The sequence below is a fragment of the Tachysurus vachellii genome, chromosome 19 (assembly GCF_030014155.1).
Source record: "Tachysurus vachellii isolate PV-2020 chromosome 19, HZAU_Pvac_v1, whole genome shotgun sequence".
Taxonomy (NCBI): Eukaryota; Metazoa; Chordata; class Actinopteri; order Siluriformes; family Bagridae; genus Tachysurus; species Tachysurus vachellii.
In genome coordinates, this window is record NC_083478.1 from 11468698 (window position 1) to 11489357 (window position 20660).

General features: G+C 37.4%; 1 protein-coding gene across 2 annotated transcripts; it reads right to left on the minus strand.

Moving 5' to 3' along the window:
- Positions 1-525: 525 nt before the first annotated feature.
- snphb (syntaphilin b) lies at positions 526-17364 on the minus strand. 2 transcript variants are annotated; one of them, XM_060893724.1, is made up of 6 exons: positions 17192-17364; positions 11153-11295; positions 6943-7059; positions 6266-6373; positions 5944-6093; positions 526-4554 (listed from the first exon to the last, which is right to left on the minus strand). In XM_060893724.1, the coding sequence occupies exons 2-6, from the start codon at positions 11194-11196 to the stop codon at positions 2991-2993; spliced, it is 1983 nt and encodes a 660-aa protein (XP_060749707.1). In that variant the 5' UTR covers positions 11197-11295; positions 17192-17364; the 3' UTR covers positions 526-2990. The 2 variants fall into 2 exon arrangements, with proteins under 2 accessions (XP_060749707.1, XP_060749708.1); XM_060893725.1 differs by lacking the exon at positions 6943-7059 and having other exon boundaries at positions 17192-17363.
- Between the last annotated feature and the right edge of the window lie 3296 nt (positions 17365-20660).

Genomic DNA, 20660 nt, shown 5'->3' on the forward strand with positions numbered 1-20660 from the left:
ACAAATTGACATAAATGACATTACAAACATTGAAAGAAACAATTTTATTGTTCCTCATTTTACCTCATTTTTACACATTGTGTGGAAGTGTAACATAATTTACGCAATGCTAAAAAAATAGAGTGCTATCATTCATATGTGATGCATGTGACATTCTGTTCTTTTGTTGTATGCCGAGATAAATACCAAACCTAGAGACTTTAAAGCACATCATCAAGTAACTATACTATGCCCAAATTCCAAATATCAGTGTTCTAAGCAATGTTGGCCTGCAAATTCTAAAAGCTTTGTGGTGTTACTGATATAAGGTGAAGAGAGTGTCTAAATAAATCTTAAGCCCTGTTCACACTGCAGGTAAAAGTGGCCCAAATCTGATTTTTCTGGGGTCACTGTGACCAGGTCAGACTTCTTCAGGAGTAGTGTGAACACTCAAATCTAGCCCAGATCTGATTTTTTCAAATCCGATTCAGACCACTTCCATATGTGGTCCTGAATCAGACCCAAATCAGACTGAATCAGCCGCAGTGTGAACAACCGAGGCAGATTTGATGCGACTTTTACGTCAATCTACATCGACATTCGTCACAATTATGTCCCGGCGAGTACGCACACAAACGTGACTACGCCTACAAAATGGATCAAATAATCAAAAGTTGCCCTCGACATCTGAAAATTTTCAAAACACTGCGTCTCTGTGCTGCCATTACACAAACATTTAGAAAGAAACAGCAAACAGTTCACACTGGTATCTGATATAGGCCACATTTTAAAAGGTAATGTGAACAGCCAAACAAAAAAAATCAGATCTGAGCAAAATATCCGAATTGAGCATTAAGACTTGCAGTGTGAACAGGGCTTTAGTCTTCCATATAAAGCCATGATTATTCATGATCATGTGATGTTTTGCTGAAATCTGGACTCTAGTTGGCAATTCATTGTTACATGTAAAGTGAATATTAGTTTGTCGGGTTAATTTGATTCATAAATCTGTTAGAATAAGACTCAAATGAACAGGAAGATTGCAATGGAATGCACTCATTTCCAAATGCACACAACCCCTCACACAAACTGAAGTCCCCTTGCTACCACACAAGGTGTACTTCATTAAATCATGTACATTACTCAGATTAGAATACAGGTTACACACACTATCCTTTAGTAGAATATGGCTTTACAGAAAACGTTCAAGGTCTTATCAGTCACTTCAGTGCAAACCTCGTGCTTTCATCCTGCAATCAACAGCATTGAAGCATTTAAATGGCTCTTGATAAGCTTAGAAATAAGAGGTAATGAATTGCTGCCCAAAAGAATTTGGACCACAATGGCATTCTTTGAACGTCCTTTGACCATTTCAGTACAAATAATATACAAAGGCCACACAATCATTATCTAAAACAATCTTAAAATAAAATATAAAATCAGAAATGCATAAAAACAAATGAAATATACGCCACATGTTCAGTGTCTTACAATCACACACACGTGCTTAAACAGCCAGCAGGAGACTAGCTTATTTACTTAAAATAGAGAATGCACAACACAGAGATTGTCGTGTGGTTTTAGGAGGAAAAAACATGAACAGCTACAATATTATATGTTGGCTTCACAATGCACATGTGAATGTACATTGCCAAAGATAAATGCCAGCTGACAGCCGTGACTCCACACAGAGGGGCGTTTACAGCAAAAGGCAACTAATGAAGGTTGTGATCAAAGATGTAGACATTCACAAGATTAAAACAGCAATTTCTTCATATATTAACTGGCTAGACGGTGCTTTAGGATTTATTTCTGATTAGCACACATGGCTGCAATTTGTACACTACCTACATATGTGTACATGATTGGGTCAGCTGAATCTGTGGTCTCTGTGAATATCTGCCTTTAAATATTGCATACACACTAAACTTCAAGTAAATTTGTGATAAAGTGAATTGTAGTGCAAGTGATATCAATAAATGTCACCATATAGATCCGATTCAGTCGAAAGTGACATTTTCATGGAGACACTTTTTCACAAAAAAGTGAAAAATGAGACAGTATAACTACAGTACAGGGACTACTAATATTGACACATTCTCAAAGTGAAAAAAAGAAAGGAATACCTCTACATAAATCTCACACGATTTTAAATTGATCATAAATAAGTAGAATTATTATTACTATAAACATTGTATGATTGCTTGTTCTTCATGCATCCTCCAATGCTTTGATTTTAGCCCATTTCGAGGCCCATACATCCTAAAATTGTACTTTGTCTTTCACAGACGCATTTTGGTTTAGAATACCACAATAAAGCTAATACGTGTCATGTACTTTTTTGCCTATGGATTACATTCTAGCAGGAGAAGCCACCTTAAACACCAGTCTATGTCTATATGAAGCTTATAAATAGATTAGCAGTACAAGAATGGGAGAACTAACCATGCACCTACAACTGCTGCAGCAATGATCATGCCCAGTTGTTCAGGTGCTTCAGCTACAGAGCACAATAACACAACACAAACACAAACTCACACGTATTAACACACATAGTTTTTAAAGCCACGTCTTATTGAATTTGACCAAAAGAGTACATCATGGGATCAGGACACAGGAAGACAATGAGTTAAGCATTTTATTTTCATCACTCTGATTATGCCCCTACAAATACCAACATTGTGGTGTCAGATGACCACAAGCAGCTTCCTCTCTTGCCAACTAATTGTGGAAAACTGGGTCACAGATGAGGTTTTAAAAAATAAAGGGTACCATTTTATAAAACCAGAAAGGACTGACGTTATCGATAAAACACGTTTCCCACTTTCTTCCATCCTACATCAGAACTAGAGTTAAGATTGTTAGGATTTAACTTAAGACCAAAGGTGCAGTGCTAATCTTGCCTCCTGACCTGCCGTCAACTGTTCTTTAACACCCAATGATCTGCCAGTGTGATCTGAAAACTGCACTGTGAGCAGCTTGAGAATCTCTCTGGTGCTCAAGGTCTGATCTCATATATTTATGCCTCCTGGCCCCCCTCCCCCTGCAGGGTAATGGCGCAGACCCCCCCCTCGTCGCAGGGAATGCAGGGCTACGGTACAGCAACCGCGCAGCAATGCCCCAATGTGGTACATGGGCTGGCCTTCACGCCTTGGGCCCCGACACAACCACGCCACTGTGGGTACCACTGGCACTGCCACAGCCAAAAGATCCACTAAAAAATGGCGGCTCCAGTAACTCTTTACAGGCACACCACAGCCAGAGCTTGTTGTACTTGTGGCACCTTCTTCTTGGCTTTCTTCAATATCCTCATTCACCTCTACAACAGTCACCCCACTGATGTTGGTCTCTGAGGCTACACGTTGTGGCTGTGTGGTTTGTGGGGTTGGGTTCTCCACCAATGGCATCTCTGGCACAGGGCAGGAGGTATAATCAGGCCTTGGGGATGTATCTTGTGCGGAAGGATTTTGTGCAGCATCATTTTCTGCCATAGCTTTTGCTGTGGGCAACAGAGACAGAGAATCATCAACTACAGCCATCGTGACAACTGCCTCGGTGGCACCTAGTGCCAGGGCTGGCTCAGTGGAGACCTGTGTCCCTGTAAAAACAGCTTTCCCACCAGCTGTGGCCGTGACAACAGACTCAGAGGTGACAGAGTCTAGATCGTCACCCTCATCTGACAGCCAGGTGGAGGTGGGGCTGCAGGCCTGAGAGCGGAAAGTGCGAACCTCAGCAATAGTGTCCAAGTCTGAGCCAAAAGCAGCTCCATGGACTGGGGCAGAGGCTGGTCCAGAATCATATTCTGTCTGAATTGCCTGTTCTCGCAGGTGGTGCAGGTAGAGGTGGTGATGCGACAAGCAGGGGTTGCTGATGCTCAAGGCTGCCTCTCTTCCAGCAGTTCTACCCAAGCTGCAACGCATTGGCAACATCCGTGGCTCTCCACAGCACAGTGCCTCGTATGTAGCTGAGTGGGGCAAGCGTGAACAAGCGTTTAGCAGTGATGCCGTTTCCTCTGATAGGCAAGCCGCCTCCAGCAGCAGCTCAGCCCGTGTGGCTCCAGCCCCTTCCATCTCCCCACAGCACACAAAACCACTGTCTTGAGTACCCTCTGCTGACAGGCAGCAAGCCACATCCGAGCCACTGCCACTTTCATTGCGTTCGGGTGGTGCAACCTCACTAAGTTTAGTGTAGGTAGAGCTGCGGGTTACTGAGTGGGCCGGTGAGCCTTCACAAGAGCCCACTGACCCCTCACCAATCCACGGCCCTGCCCCCACCGCCCCACCCCCATTTGGGGCCTCTGTAACTTTTGCCACTCCGGCTTGTGCCAGCTCCATGCTTTGCAGCAGGGTATCTAACTTGTGATTCTGGACATTGATGTCTTGGAAGCACTTCTGCACTCCTGAGTCTGCCTCACCCAGGCTGGAGCGTACAACATCAATCACCTGCTTAAGCTGTTGGATCTCCCGGCGTGCCTCCTTCAAAGCCAGTTGGGCCTCAACACGATGGCATTCCTCCTCAATCCAGTCCTCCTGCATCCGGGACAAATGAGTCCGCAACTCATCTATCTCAGTGTCTCTGAGTACATGAGAAGTAAGCAAGAAAAGTCAAGTTAATTTGTATAAGACATTTATAATAGTAATTCAAGGTGCTTTATGTGTGCTGGGACAAAAACATGAAATAAGATTTTTACTTTCTGAATAAGTATTTTATAGCATAATTCAAATGTATTTTGGTCATGTCTCACTTCTACAAGTTGTATGTATGTATACTCTAAGTGTATTCTAAAGAAGGATACTACACTATGTGGCATGTCTGGCCATTTATCTGTCTGTGTATCAAACAGAGAAAGAAAGTTAAAGATAGACAGCAATGCATAAGAGGAAAAAAGATTGAGGTAAAGGAGTGTGTGTGGGGGTGGGGGTGGGGGAAGACACGGGACCTTTCATGCACAATAGAATGTGTGCTATGGAATTAATGACCAGATGTGAAGCAGTTCAAATGCACATGTTCAGAGTTTTTTCCCAAATAAAATGCAAAACTCTGCAAACATAATTAATTTAAATTGAATCACTTTAACCCTTTAACAGAAACTAATAATTAGAAGCTATAGATATCTATCGGCAAGTTGAGTTGCCCATTTAAGCTAACAGTATAAGTGCCTACTGTACACAATGGCACAACTTTAATAATTTCCAAGTGCTTAGATATAAAATTACAATAAAATATTTTTAGTTATTGACTAACACAGTAACATTTCACTGGACCGTCTTTTGCTTTAATTAAGGCACACAATGATGCTATAGCAACATTCAATAAGCTTATATGATGTCACAACATTTTTTTCACGAGTGCCAAGATCTTAATGATGTAAGAACCAGACCATTGCGCAGTCTTCTCCAGCACTCCAGATATATATTCATAGTTATATTGATAATTGTTGTAAAGCAACAACTTAGCATAATAAATCTTGATTGTGAAAGTGCTGATAAATCCACCTAAGAGCTGACTGACAACTTGTAGTGTACTCCTGAGAAGTTATTACAGGTAAGCGACAAAGGAACCAAACAGTAACAGGTTGTATCACAACTCATATATAAATATAAGGGACATGATTCGAAAAAACAAGGTATATTCATTTTTATTGATATAAACACCTGGTGCTTTCAAGTCGATGTCCAAGCTATACTTTAAAAAAAAGAAAATCAGCTCATTGTGGATGTATTATTTCACAAACACTTATTATAATCTATTGAACAATGGGAAAAGTTGCAGATATATTTATGAACACTATATATTGGAATTATGATAAATGTTTGTAACCATATTAATGAACTGCCTGTTACTGGGTTAAATCTGAAAGAACAAACATTTGTGTTTTTGCGAACTTTGAGACTTTGATTACATAATGATTTTCTTTTTGGCAGTGTGAGTCATGGTTCATCAGGTTCCACATAGGGATTTTACCTGTCCTGGAGTCGTTCAACTGTCTCTTTGAGCCTTGCCCTCAGATGTCTGATGCACACCTCTTTCTGCTGCAGAGGGGTCAGGTACTGCTCAGGAGGAGGTGGTTTAATACCATGGTTATCCGTGCAGGAAGTGTACTTCATATGGCGCCTTGGGAAGAGGAGTATGGAAGAAAGTTGTTTTGTTAAGCCAGTCTCTTTCTATATGAGTTATTGAGCACATAATATTGGGAAAGCATGATACTAGATTGCAAAGTTATCATGCCATGAACTTTTTACCTCTAATCTGAATGCATTTATTTAATTTCTAATATGCATCCAACCTGGGGGTGGGGCTGCAATCACTCCCCTTGCATGATCCTGAGTTGCTGCTGCTGCTGAGAGAAGCATTGCCATAGGGATCGCGGTTACTGACAGGTGCTGGACTCCGCCTACAGCATAGGGAGAAAAGGAAAACGTTAAAGCAGCTTCTGTAAATGGAAATATATAACACAGGCCAATGGTGAAGAGCATTTTGTGATGTCACTAATTATCCAAAATAGAAAAAAATTAGCCATAAACTGCTCTCTTGCACAACAAAACATGCCTGTCTACATTATAATCACTAACATGCCACAACACAGGGTGAGTAACTTCACAGGGACCATCATCTCTGAAGAAACAGAAAAACATATACACACAAATGTCAGAAATTAACAAAAAATCTTCAAGCTGATTTATATGCTATGATTTAGCAAAAAACAACAAGAAAGAATTTATCTTTCAGTATATAAACTGAAATTAGCCTCGAGGCAGATGATAAAGCCTGAGCAAGCAGTCCAGTCAGTAATATATAGTGCATTATGGTTAATAAGTGTCCTGGATATGCAATCCAGTCTAATTAAAAAAAAACATAAGATGAGGAGAATAATTCATGCTAGAGTATTGCCGGAGAAAGTAAAAGAACACAGGACATAGGTTGAGACAGAAAGAATGGGCAATTGATGGATGACGCTCTGACCGACAGTGGCGCTCTGGAGACTTGGGTGTCACAAATCCTCGGCTCTGCCTCATAGAGACCATAATGCCTGCCTCCATGGGTGTGTAGTCTAGCTCTATAAACCTGCAATAGTCAAAACTGACCCACATACAAGAACAGATCATTACTCATGGGACTACACATAACTGCATACACCTACACACCTACACACCTGCAAAGGGTTGGGATGCTCGTGATCCTGTATTCTGTTTTAAACTAAATACGTTTTTTGGATTTATTTCTTTTCCCAGACACCTATTTTTTGAAGTTTTAAGCAAAGTATACACAAAGTGGTTAAGTGGTTTAAAATCACTTCATGACCCTCATAAACAACTTAAGCCAGAAAGTCAATATTAACTGTCCAGTGAGGGTTTTACACCTTTAATGGTAAAAGATGTAGATAGATTAATCATGCATGTCAATCATTGTTCAGCTTCTGAAATATCAGTGCTTCTGTTTCGTTAACGACCTTTACAAACAAGACTAGATAAAAAAATCAAATAAATAAATAAATAAAACAACAAAATCTGCTCTAAAATTGGGTCATATATTTTTAATCTGTTTTACCCCAATAGGATACAGTTAACAAAAAGAGGTGTGAGAAGAAGGAAAGCTAAGTATTGATGTCACCGCAGTGAAAATAGCCACAAAAAACAATTTTTTTTCCTAGTCTTCAGATACTCAATTTTATTGACCTAGATTCCTGTTCTTGGCTGAGAGGAGAGGAACTCAATGTAGTGCTCTGGATTGGCTAATTGGATAAATGAATGAATGACCAGTTGTACAAAGTTCTAATAAAGTGTCCAGTAAGCGTATATTTTAAGTGAGGATTCTGTTTTAGACCTGTTTTAAACATGTTCTTAGGAACTTTGCCCTTGGACATGAAACTAATCGTTTGAGGGCACAATCTGTCAGAACTTAGATGTCACTGAAGCACTTCTTACCTTAAGTGTACTCCCCAAAAGCAGAAAATATTAAACCAAGCAGCAGGCAAACACTAGGCAAATACTATAAACAGTGAATTAAGGGAAGCTTAAAGGATAAATGCTCTTTAATTTTTCCCTTCAGTGGGAAATAAATCCCCAGGTTGGGTAGGCCTGCCAAGCATTTAAGCAACGTTCATTTAAAGGGTTGAGAGACTAGAAACTGTGTTACCGTTTTCCATGTTTACTGAACTGTTGAAGTAATGATACAAGGTCCTAACACAGGCTGCAAGATCTTTTGCACATACGCCATGAAAAACCAGTAGCTATGAATGTGGTTTATTTACATTCAAGAGTGCAAAAGTGTTTTAATGCCAAAAGCTCAACAAGCCACAGAATAGGTTTATCTCCCAACCCAGAATGATTTTTTTATCACAGCAACAAACCATTCAGAAGCAAAGCTTTATTTAGAAGCTTTTACATGCCTTTCCTTTAACATAGTTTGTCCAAGGCTGCATGGATGGGTATGGGGAGAGATATGTGGATACGGCCAAAGAAGCAAAAACAAACAAACAAAAACCATAATGGACATAATGCAGACATAAGAAATCTGGTATCATTACTGATAGCAGACAGAGAGAGACAGTCAGGGACATGGGCACCAGAGGACGTCCATCGTACTGTGTTCTATAAGATGGACTGGTTCAAGTGCAATGCTAATGATGCTGTGTGGTGAGAGATGCTATATTTAATTGTACAGAAGTGGAAGCAAAAAAAGGGATTAAAACCCTAATAAATTTGTCTAATAAATAATAGGTTATTAAGTTATATACTCTCTGTGTACTATTTTAGATGTTTGCTTAAATTCAGTATCTCTGTCACACAGATCTCGAGATATCAAGAAACAAAAGCTACATACACAACAGCCACTAAAGTTTGCAATTTCCCATAAGAAAGAAGCCATTGATCGTCCCAACCCTTAACCAGCCCCGACACACTGTATTTACTTAACATTTTTGGCTAAAAAAAAAAAAATAGGAATCAGAACATTTCCTAAAATTTTAAATATAGAAAAATATCTAAAATATTTTTTTCATTGCATATTTTTGTTTGGTTTTTAAAAAAGAAAACAAACAAACAAACAAACAAACAAACAAACAAACAAAAACCCACAAGAATCATTTAAATAATATCTAGATTACAGTGATTGTGTTACAGACAGTATGTGCACTACAGAATAAACTGGATTGAATTGCTCACAATTTGATACTGCCTTAATATTTCCATTCTTTCCAACCATATTTTGGCCATAAAACATGTGCGTGATTTGTTTTTTTGACTTTGATTTATTTCATCACTTAAAACTTACTACATTATGCACAAACAAGATATTTTTGTGGCCTGTCCTTGGCTCTGTAGCATCCTTATTTATCAATATCTTTTCAGCCAACATAGAAATACAGTTATTTCAAACAACATGGCAATTCTATTTAAGTTGGCACAGGTTGAAGGACTGACTTAACAAATACAAGATAAGTGGACACACCGCATATTTACTAATTGTAAAAATGTTGTGTGATGCAGGAACTATAGATAAATCTTTGGATTTTAATTTTTAAAGTTAAATAGGTCTATGCCATTTTTGCTATTTAGATCTGTACAGTTGCACCTGCCAGTAAGAGGATCCCCAATGTTTACATTGTTAAAGGTGTATTAGAAGATAAATTGGACACCTGCTATTTTTAATTTTATACCTATTTATACTTTAATCATTGAAAAATAAATTCCCCGTTTCCTTTCCTATTTGGTTAATTGCCATTTTCCACCTCTCCCTAATCATACAATAGTGGCTAGACAATAAAGATGAAGCATAGCATCTTCAAAGATTGACGCTCAAGAGCATAGCACACTAAAATAAAAGGGCTGTTTACCCGCTTCCGCATACCCCCACAACTGACTAGTGTGGACAAAGGAGAGAGATCCAGGAGCCATGACCATGCGGAGCTGTGGCATTACTGACACTCTTCTGTTATACAACTAATTTTATTTAATGAACTGAAAATGTATTTTTCAACATCAAAAGAGATGGTCTGGGTCAATAGGACATTACGTGCTCTTTTAAAAAGAGAAGATAAATTAATTCTCTACCTTACCTAATGATACAGTTCATTTATATCCTTAATATGAGTTAAGGGATGGTTTTAGGTTGGCTCTGGCTTCATGGGTGGATTGCACTTTTAAATAACTACTAACAGTAGTGCGCTCTGCTATAACCATGACCTAAAGAGGGTATTGAATCTGAGGCTCACGGAGGGGATGCAGAAGGAGAAGACAGTATTTGCTGCAAGCGCCATTTGGGCTGCAGGGCCTTCAGAGGATTGAATCTGAGAAGAGAGACAAGACAGAAAGGCAGAGAGCTGGGCTCTACCAGAAGCAAAGATGTTACTGCTTCTAATGCTGACTTCTACTATTACTTCTACAAATACTTTCCCACAAATATTTCATATATCTGCAAAAGAATTGCAATCACTTTTGCAAGCATACACATGTTTAAACATACCTTAGTAACTTGAAGACAATCACACCACCAGCAACTCCAAGACAAAATATATCATTAACATATATTTCAATCTATTGTCGTTTCTGTTATAATCACATAAAATCTTCTAGGTCAAATTTTGCTACTCTAATTAGTAATTACATTAATGCATCTTATACGAGAAGCAATTGCAAGGATTTGTGCTCGGTATGTTGACTTTAAAATCTTTTACTCAGCATGACAGCTTAAGGCAATCATCCATCTTCTTGGGGAAAAAGAGACCAAGAGTGAAAACACAGTTAAAACCACAAAGTTATACAGCTGCCATAGCCGAGCAGAGAGAAAGAGAATGAAATAGCACTTAATTAAGGAATAAATGTTTGCTGCAAACTAAAATTAATCTTCAGATGTGATATATAAATTTTCTGACCCCAAAATTCTGTTTCCATATTTTCAAACTCTAGTAGCATATAATATGAAAAAAAAACAGCATATAGTGTCGCTTTTGCATGGTCAAATGAAGAAAAAGTTTAGAGTAAAGCAGTAAAAACAGGAATAAATGAAAGAATAAAGTAAAAGGGTGCAGTTAAGTTGCCTCAGGAATGTGACAGGAGAGAGATTACAGGTGATCGCCCCCCCCAATAAACAAACAAACAAACAAACAAACAAACAAACAAACAAACAAATAAATACAATTAAAAAATTAATTAAAAAAATACTAGCACCCTACCTGCGGGTCCCAGATGTAGATCTTTTATTGACAGGTGAAGACATGGAGGCGAGCTAGCTCACTCTCTGAGGATCAGTGTCTCGCTCCTATCTTCCCTCCCTTGTTTCTCCACACTGAGCTTAAACACCTTGGCTCAAAGCAGCCTGGGGGAAAAAAGGACAAAGCAACACACCATCCAGAATTACTGAGGTTCAAAAAAATATAGAGCTACTGATTTTTTGAAGACGGTTGCAACTTGAAGCAGATGCAGAATTAGCCACTTAGCATTAAGTTTTATTGCAATACTAATCTGTCACTAACATTATAGCATTGAGCAATACATCAATTCATTCCTGACACCCACAGCAAATAGAAAAGTCAACAAAACTGCATATATAAATTTTAGAAAAAACCTTGAGAGGAACTAGATTTAAAAGGGAAACCTCATCTCTGCTGGGAAAAAAAATCCTTTCTATAACTGTGTACTATATGGTCAAAAAGTGCAAGTGCATAACCAGAAAATTCCTTCTTTGTTGAAGTCTATCTTGCTGAAGTTGAAATTCAGGGCGCGCATTCATGAAAACTGTTAGTGCAAAGAGTTGTACCTAGTGACGACATTCTACGAAAATTCTCAGAAATGTGGGAATTTCCCCTTAAAATTAAAGAAAAGATCCTAGTAAAGATAAAGATTATTCACAGAGCATTTTGACCCTTAAAAGGGTTACATTTACGTTACATTTATTACATATGTAACATACAGCTTTTAGCGCATCTCTAATATGATAGGTCATGAACGTAATAACCTACATGTTGTAGCCTCAAATATCTTAACATAGAGAAAGTTTTATAATAGACAAAGGTTTATAAAAGACCATATTTTGAAAGCATTCCTATTTTTAATGTTGAACAACCAGTCACAGTCTTTAAAAGAACGTGTCATACCTAACCCCGCCTCCTCTCTAAGATAAAAGTTGACTTTTTTGCTCAGAGTATCTCATAAATTGTTCCTGAATCACTGTTAAGATTCCTAGTTAGTAATTTTAGTAAGTTTACTCACTTTTACACCCTTCTTTCCTGCCACTCACTAATTTTTGTGTGTGCAAAAGCCAGGACCACTAGAAAATACTGCTTATTCTCAATAACTTTTCATTTGCCCTGCCAAACCTTTTCTAGACACACCCAATCCAGTGACATATCATTAAGCCTCTGGTTTCACTAGAATATAGAATATGGTGTAAACGCCAAAAATCTTTTTTTTTTTTACCAAAATAAGGTAAACTTAGATGTGTAAAAGCCACTTATCTGCCATTGCTGATACAGTTTTCGGAATTTCTCAATGTATCTTCATGTATCTGGCCAAAACATAAGTTTGCCTAGTCATGTTATTAAACCCCAACAGAACAGAAAGTACGAAAAGGTCAGGAAAAAATGGTAATAATAGAAATCTTGAGCGAAATTTCTGATAAAAGCTGGCTGAATTAAATGCCTTTAATTAATACTTTAAGCTTAAGTATAAATTTACAGGCAAAAGGAAACCAGAGAACCCAGAGGAAACCCATGTGGAAATCTGGAGTATGTGTGAAATTTAACTTTAACTGTGCCGCCTGTCATAAGTGTCATGTTTAATAAAATCCCATCTTTATTCGATTTTTGTGATCATTAGATTTTAGTATGTTCGGTCTACATATAGCAAAACAAAAAAGAGGACATAAGTACATATTCTGTGAGTTTGGTTAGAAGGTGTCCTTTGTATTATACATTTGTACAAGGGATTTTCTGCAAGAGTATGCCTTAACTGTGCCAAAATGCTAAAACGGGTTTACTTGATGACTGTGCATTCTCTCGGGTTTTCTGAATCCCAAAGCATTTAGCAACTCCAAGTGAAAATATGACCTTGAATTATTTAGATACATAGCCAGAAATCCACACTCATTGCAATTTGTGTGAAAAATAACATGCATGTTTTGTCAGGGAAGCCTAAAGATTAGAACTGGTTTATAGATGTACCTATTTGGTTGTTAGTTAAGTAGTTGTTCTAACAAGCAACACCTTGGCAGTATATTTGCTTCCTCGGTAGTGTACAGTTTTTTTAACTATTATACTGTACTCGTCTGTGATACATCTAAAAAAAATATACAGTACAACAGCACAACTGACAGGATGGAAGGATTTTCTTTGTATTTGGTTTATATCTTGAGAGATGTCTTGTGGAGCATGTTTCTGAAAATGAAATGGGTTATTGTACCAGTCTAATTAGGGTGCACTAACTACTAGATGCACCCTGGGACTCCTTTGAACATGACTCAGTACCATGCAGAGAAAAACTGAGTCACTCACTAACACATTGCTAGCAACCCCCCACCCCAACAGTGTACGCACGAACTCAAACACACACACGCACGGCCACAGATCATAAATATTCACACAAATTAAAAGGACTGAAGACATCTTTGATCAATAGCTTTTTTCTTTCAACCCCTATTCTTTCAACTATCGGTCATATTCATCACTACGTTGTAAAATGTGCTGTATCATTCTTCTTTACAGTCACTGGGATGTCCACAGTCTGGTTTGAAAGGCACAGCTGCCCTGAGCTAAGCTTTTCAGATGAAGCTGAATATCTGCCAGTCACTATTTCACCATAATAAACACACAATGATAACAATATCTAGACTACTGGAAACAAAGACAAAGTCAATATTATTCATTTGTAGGTTACACAATAAAGCTAACCTGACCTTAAGGGGGTGGTATATAGACCCCTGTGAACATGCTTGTGTTTTAATTATTTATTATGTGCAGAAGGGATTAAGCTAAAGTGATTAAACTCATACTGAACATGTAATCAGCAATGTTTCATAACATATAACATTTTTTTCATATTTACTTTTTTTCAAGTTACATAACCAAGTAGATTTTACAGAATTTTTCACTGATTCAGCATAAATATGCTGGTCTTTAAGTGCTTGCATCAGCATAAAACAGCCTTCTGCTGTTTTTTAAGTCTTGTAAGTTCTGAAATTCTTTTTTTTTTATAATAACCTCTTTCTGCTAGATTTTGGAGCATGGATTTGGGGACATGTGTTCAGTCAACTACAAGAACATTATTGAGGTTGGACAATCATATCAGGCTAAGAGTGCAGTTGGTGTGCAGTTGGTGTTCAGTTGGGGATGATGTCAGGGCTATGTGCAGGCCACCTGAGTTTTAGTACTTCAACCCTGGAAAACCATGTCTTGCTGGACCTTTATTTATGCACAGAGGCACTGCCGTGCTGGAATATATTTGGGCCCCTTAGTTCCAGTAAAGGGAAATTGTAAAGCTACAGCATACAGGACATCCTACATGTGTGCTTCCAAATTTATGGCAAAAGTTTGGGGATGCCTCACATGTGAGTGACTGTCAAGTATCCACAAACCTTTGGCCATACGGCGTATATAATTTGTTTATTTATTGTAACACAAATGTGCATATCTCCCTACTTCCCATTTGTATAATTCTGGATTTAGTATCTCCTTATGAGTCACAGTCAAAAAGAAACATTCATGTATTTCTAGGACATTCACATACTTTATAGTTCTTGGCAAACTGAAAACATTCTCATTACTCTGTCATGCTGAACCACCAGAATCTGCAGTATAATTGGTACTCTTGAATCTTCCAGGATGTTTCCTCTTTGGAGATGTTATGTGTGTTTCTTGATCGCCTGAGAAGCCAAGGACCAAAAATATGCCATGGTTTGGGTCTCTTGTCTGCTTAGAGAGAAGGATAACTGCAAATCCATACAATAAAACAATCACAATAAAACAATTATTTCCTGATGATCTCTTGAAAATTCACTCTATCCACAGGTCAGGAGGCTCACTAAATGGTTTGATAATTAAGAACATTACAGTGTTCCATACCGCCAATGGAATTCCAGAGACTTGTAGAATCTGGAGCCAAGATGCACCATAGCTCTTACTTTACTAAGACACTTAATATTGTTTTTACATTTAATTTGTCATCGTTCATACAATCCCATTTAATTGAAGAGTCTAGATTTTTTGTTGTTTCATACTCTCATATGTTGTTTCATACTCTCATATGACCAATCAGTGCAAATTTCTAAGTTTCCAATTAGCTCAGAATATTCTAGACTACAATATTTCCTGTCAACCTGTACTTTTTAGTGTATGTAATCAAAGAAATTTAAATAGATCCAGTCAGTGTTACACTATACATAATTAACCAGTAATGGGGTTTTTATTTATAAAACAAGCATCTTTAGAAATAAGAGTTGACAAAGTGCTGAATTGTTCATGAAAAATACATAATTATTTATTATTATGGAGATTATAGGGATCACACCCTGGCTGGGGTGCCAACTAATTGCAAGGCACAAATGTGTACACAATCACAAAACCCTTTACATACTATGAACAACTTAGAGATGCCAATCAGTCTACCATGCATGACTTAATAAACTAGCTAGCCGCTAAGCCACCATGCCCCATGTTTTATGGATCTATCAGTGAAAATATTAGAAAATTCCTAATCCAAATACACAGAAACCTAGAAGCTGTTATAGGTGACATGGCTATCACAGATTGACTACATGAATCTACAGTCTGGCTACATATAAATCAACCCACCCTCATTTCCTCATACCATACTGTATATTTTCTTATTATCCTCTAGTTCTCATATAAACCATTGCTTCCATATGAATCCAGCTAGCTAACAACATGTGAGCATAGCAAAAAAATATATGGAAGTATTTTTATCTATGAAACACAAGGGACATGACCCCTTTAGGCCATTTATAAGCTGCTCTTAATAGTATTGTTGCATAGATAGTGTAATATAAATAAACACTTGAGAGAAATGGTGCTTTTTGCCATGGATGACACTGAAATGTACTGAACAAGACATACACAGAAAAACAAAACACATGAAGCTGCACACCAACAGGGTGAATGAAGTCTCCATGGAGACGGCCACTATTCCAGAATGTGAGAAGCCCAAAGTGTAATGATTGGGTTTGAACATGCTGTGAAAGTGGAGTGATACAGAGTAGAGAAAAGAGCAGGAAAATAACAGGCCTCACAGATCTGTGTGAAAAATCCAGCTTAGTTTGACCAGCTACCAAAACACAGGCACAGCTGGTCAAACCGGTCAAATATGGTGTTATGTGCCAATAGAAAGGAAACAATTTCTGAATTACTGCTGTTAATACAATGTTTGATGAAAGTTCTTGTTATACCATTAAAAACAGCAATAAGACATGACAAGCAATAAGACTGCAAAAAAACGTACCAACTGGAAAAGATGGTCTACCAGCTTGAGAAGCTCAGCCAGTGTTTTGACAGCTTGTAGCTGGGTAAATTGTGTCGGATTTTTCAACAGAGCAATCATTATTAAATGTGATTTTAATTAGAAACATGTAAGACCTTAGTTTGAATAGGACACGTTGTTCTGAATGTCCCATGATCTGAATGGAAGAAATGAGAAGGGCAGAATCTTCTCAGTGGCTGAGTACTCCAAAAAATTGTCTGGTGCATCTATTATTTGACAACAAGGGCCTTGATAATACTTAAAGATCATCAGTAATAATTTGCGACACGGGCACAAATTGTGCAAGGTCACACCAGGCCCTAACACGCAAGCTTTCTGCACCTGTCACGACCCACGAGGCACAAAACCAGCACGCGTCCAGCTATCAGTAAAATGATCCATACAGACTTATAGGAAATACACATCTATAGAAACGTATTGCAGACAATTTTTCACGTGCAGAATCTCGAAAACATCACGCTAAACCGCACTCACACGCCGCATACCATCTGCATCCAAACATCTGTAGTGCGCAGTCACAGCTGCATCCAACATTTCCAAACCCAACACTACAGCCAATGCTACGTGCATATAAAATGTAGCAAAATAAATCCTCTTTGTTGCATGTGTTCCATGTGTCTTTTATACAGTCCTTCGTGTGTCTTACAGGCAGAAATCATGCAGCATCATATCACCGGTTTCCTTGTTTTCATCACAAGTCTGCCTTGGCGACACGTTCTGCATACCTGTTTACTGCTGCACGATGTCCTCCTGGGTCATTTATGCGCTGCCGTCGCGTTTCCCCCGCGCTGCTCGGGCGCGGACTGCACCGAAAGCGCGCAGAGGGAAGGCTGGTGGGACGCAGGGTGCGTGAGATTTGTTTGCAATCCGTGCGAGAGAGAAAACGTCCAGAGCTGAGACGAAAGCAGGCGCGTAATATTACGTCAGGTCTCCTTAAAGGGGAACGTAAGTCGATCAGTAAGTGAGTCGCAAAGAAGGAAAACTGACATCTGAAAAGGTATAAAAAAAAAAAAAAAAAGATATATAAATATAATAATAATAATTATATATATATATATATATATATATATATATATATATATATATATATATATATATATCGGATAAGCGGAGATGAATGAATGAATGAATATATATATATATATATATATATATATATATATATATATATATATATATATATATATATATGTATATATGTATGCATATTTTTATGCATATTTTTTCATTGACATATATTTATTTTATTTATGTATTTATTATATATATAATATATAATAAATACATAAATAAAATAAAATTATATTATATATATATATATATGTATATATAATAAATACATATATTTATTTTATTTATGTATTTATTATATATATAATATAATATATAATAAATACATAAATAAAATAAATATATGTCAATGAAAAAATATGCATAAAATATATATATATGTACATATATATACACGTATATATATATGTACATATATATATACGTGTATATATATACATACACATATATATATATATATATATATATATATATATATATATATATATATATATATATATATATATATATATATATATATATATATATATATACGTATATATATATAATTTTATTTATTTATTTATTTATTGATATATATTTATTCATATATGATATGAAAGCTTGTTAGAATAATTCATTTATTCTTTAAGAGGTGAAGTGGGAATACACATAGGATTGGACCCACTTACTTTCATTTATTTGTGAACTAGGAGGAAACATGGAGAAAAGCTCAGGTTTAAAACTGAGACACTGAAGTTGTGATGTGACAATGTTACCTGCTGCTCTACTGTCCTCCTCGTAGGTTTGTTTGAGTAATTAATCCATTCAACTGTGGCAGTTATCCTATGGCGATGTAATGCCAGCCCTTCGCAGGGTCCTTTACACACAATCACACAATGCTTGTCAGCCTACAAGTTAGGAAATTACCACTTAAATAGGATTCCAGTCAGCTCCCACCCCTCCAAAAAAAAAACCTATTAAATGCACAGTGAAAGTTAATTCCTGTGTCAAATAACCTCTTCACTGCCAACATGATCAAACGGTGAAGCTTTATCTCTGTAATGCAATAGCCTAATGAATTATTAATATGTTAAGTAATAAAGCTGATGCTATATTTGAAATACAATCTATTATATAGATTTATACTTCTTTAATTTTACAGCTTATGTTAGTGATTCAGAGAAATTGGTCTGAATAAAAATAACATACTGTAGTATAAAATCGAATTGCTGCACTAAACAGGAAAAACAAACAACTAAAGAAATTGGTAAAAAAAAACAAAAAAAACTTTTATTTATTTATTTATTTATTTATTTATTTATTTATTTATTTTTATATATTTACAGTTTTTGGGGGCCCTTGAGCAAGACCCTAAGCCTTGCTCAGTTATGTCCTTTCTTAGTTGTTTTGCTTTGGATAAGCATCAGTCAAATTAGATTACTGTAAAATAGTGTATGTAAATAATAAATTCTAACGTATGTCAATAACGAATAATCCTTTTGAACAAGGACCTGACATTTTGAACAGCCCACTAAACTTAAATTATTTCTAGCAATCACTAATGTTTACTATGAATTATTCTTTGTTTACTGTAGATTACTGTATTTCATGTACACTGGTGTATATTGTGTACATTCTGTTCTTTTTTACTGACTAGCATTTGTCCTTCCTTCCTTCCTTCCTTCCTTCCTTCCATCCTCAGAACCATGGATAGCAGAATTGATCTTGTCATTTTTACACCTCATTATTCAACATACAAAACAAACTAGTTCATGAATTTATCATTTGTGTCCAAACAGAACAAAATGATAGAAGGTCTTTAGCTGTTCTAACACAGACTTGTGAAGTACAGCACAAGTAATCAGCAAGTGATCATTAAATTCTGTCACTTTTGGACTTAAAATCTAAAGTCAAGTCAAGAAGCTTTTGTTGTTATTTCAACCAGGACTATGGTGCTACATAAAATATCATAAAGCTACATAAAACAACACAGAGCTTCAGACTTAAGACCTATCCCAAAAGACATATACAAAACACTACAAGACAAATTAACAAAATAGCACTGACCAGTGTGTATACTGTATATTATAAAGTGCACTTTACAACAATAGCAAAAGTAAACAAATTCGAACAATTAAAAAAATTATCAAGCAGTTTGATAAGGCATTGCAATGAGTGAGAGATTTGTACAGTCCAGTGTAGTTCATACAGTTGTGTGTGTGTGTGTGTGTGTGTGTGTTTGGTATAATTTTCTGTTTGTTGAGGAATCTGATGGCTTAAGGGAAGAAACTATTGCACAGTCCGGTTGTGAGGGCTGACTGCTATTGTACCTTTTTCTAGATGGCAGGAGAGTATTCTCTCTATCAGCTGCAGGGTCTTGCAATCTGAGACGATGCAGTCCTCAAACCAGACAGTGATACAGCTGCACAGGATGCTCTCGATGGTCCCTCTGTAGAATAGTGTCAGGATTGGGAGAAGAGAGGTGGGCTTTCCTCAGACTTCGTAGGAAGTAGAGGCGCTGCTGGGCTTTCTTACTGATGGAGCTGGTGTTAAGTGGTGCTCTTGACGATTTCTACAGACGCTCTGTTGATGTTCAGTGGAGAGTGGTCACTCTCTGTTCTCCTGAAGTCAACAACTATCTCTTTAGTTTTGTCAAAGTTCAGATATAGGTTGTGGGCTCTACACCAGGCAGTTAGCTTTTACCTCTTCTTTGTATGCTGACTCATCATTCTTACTGATGAGATGCACCACGGCTGTGTCATCAGCAAACTTGATGATGACTATGCAGTTGTGATTTCTTCAGTCAGCAGCATGGACTGAGTAGTGGACTGAGCACACAGCCCAGTGCTCAGTGTTGTGGTGCTCGAGATGCTGTTCCCGATCTGGACTAACTGAGGTCTCCCAGTAAGGAAGTCCAGGATCCAGTTGTAGAGGGAGGTTTTCAGGCCCAGCAGGCTAAACTTCTCAGTTAGGTGCTGAGGGATGATTGTGTTGAATGCTGAACTGAAGTCTATGAACAGCATTCATATGTATGTATCTTTATTGTCCAGGTGGGTGAGGGCAAAATGAAGGGCATCGTACAGGGAGCGATTTGGATGATACGCGAACTGCAGGGGGTCCAGTGAGGGTGGTAACTGGGTC

Coding starts and splice junctions, on each gene's coding strand:
- snphb (XM_060893724.1), bottom strand. CDS start 11,196: ATGTCTTCACCTGTCAATAAAAGATCTACATCTGGGACCCGCAG. Junction 6,374..6,942: donor TCTCCAGAGCGCCACTGTCG/GTCAGAGCGTCA, acceptor CCTATGCTGTAG/GCGGAGTCCAGCACCTGTCA. Junction 4,555..5,943: donor GTTGAACGACTCCAGGACAG/GTAAAATCCCTA, acceptor TCATGTACTCAG/AGACACTGAGATAGATGAGT.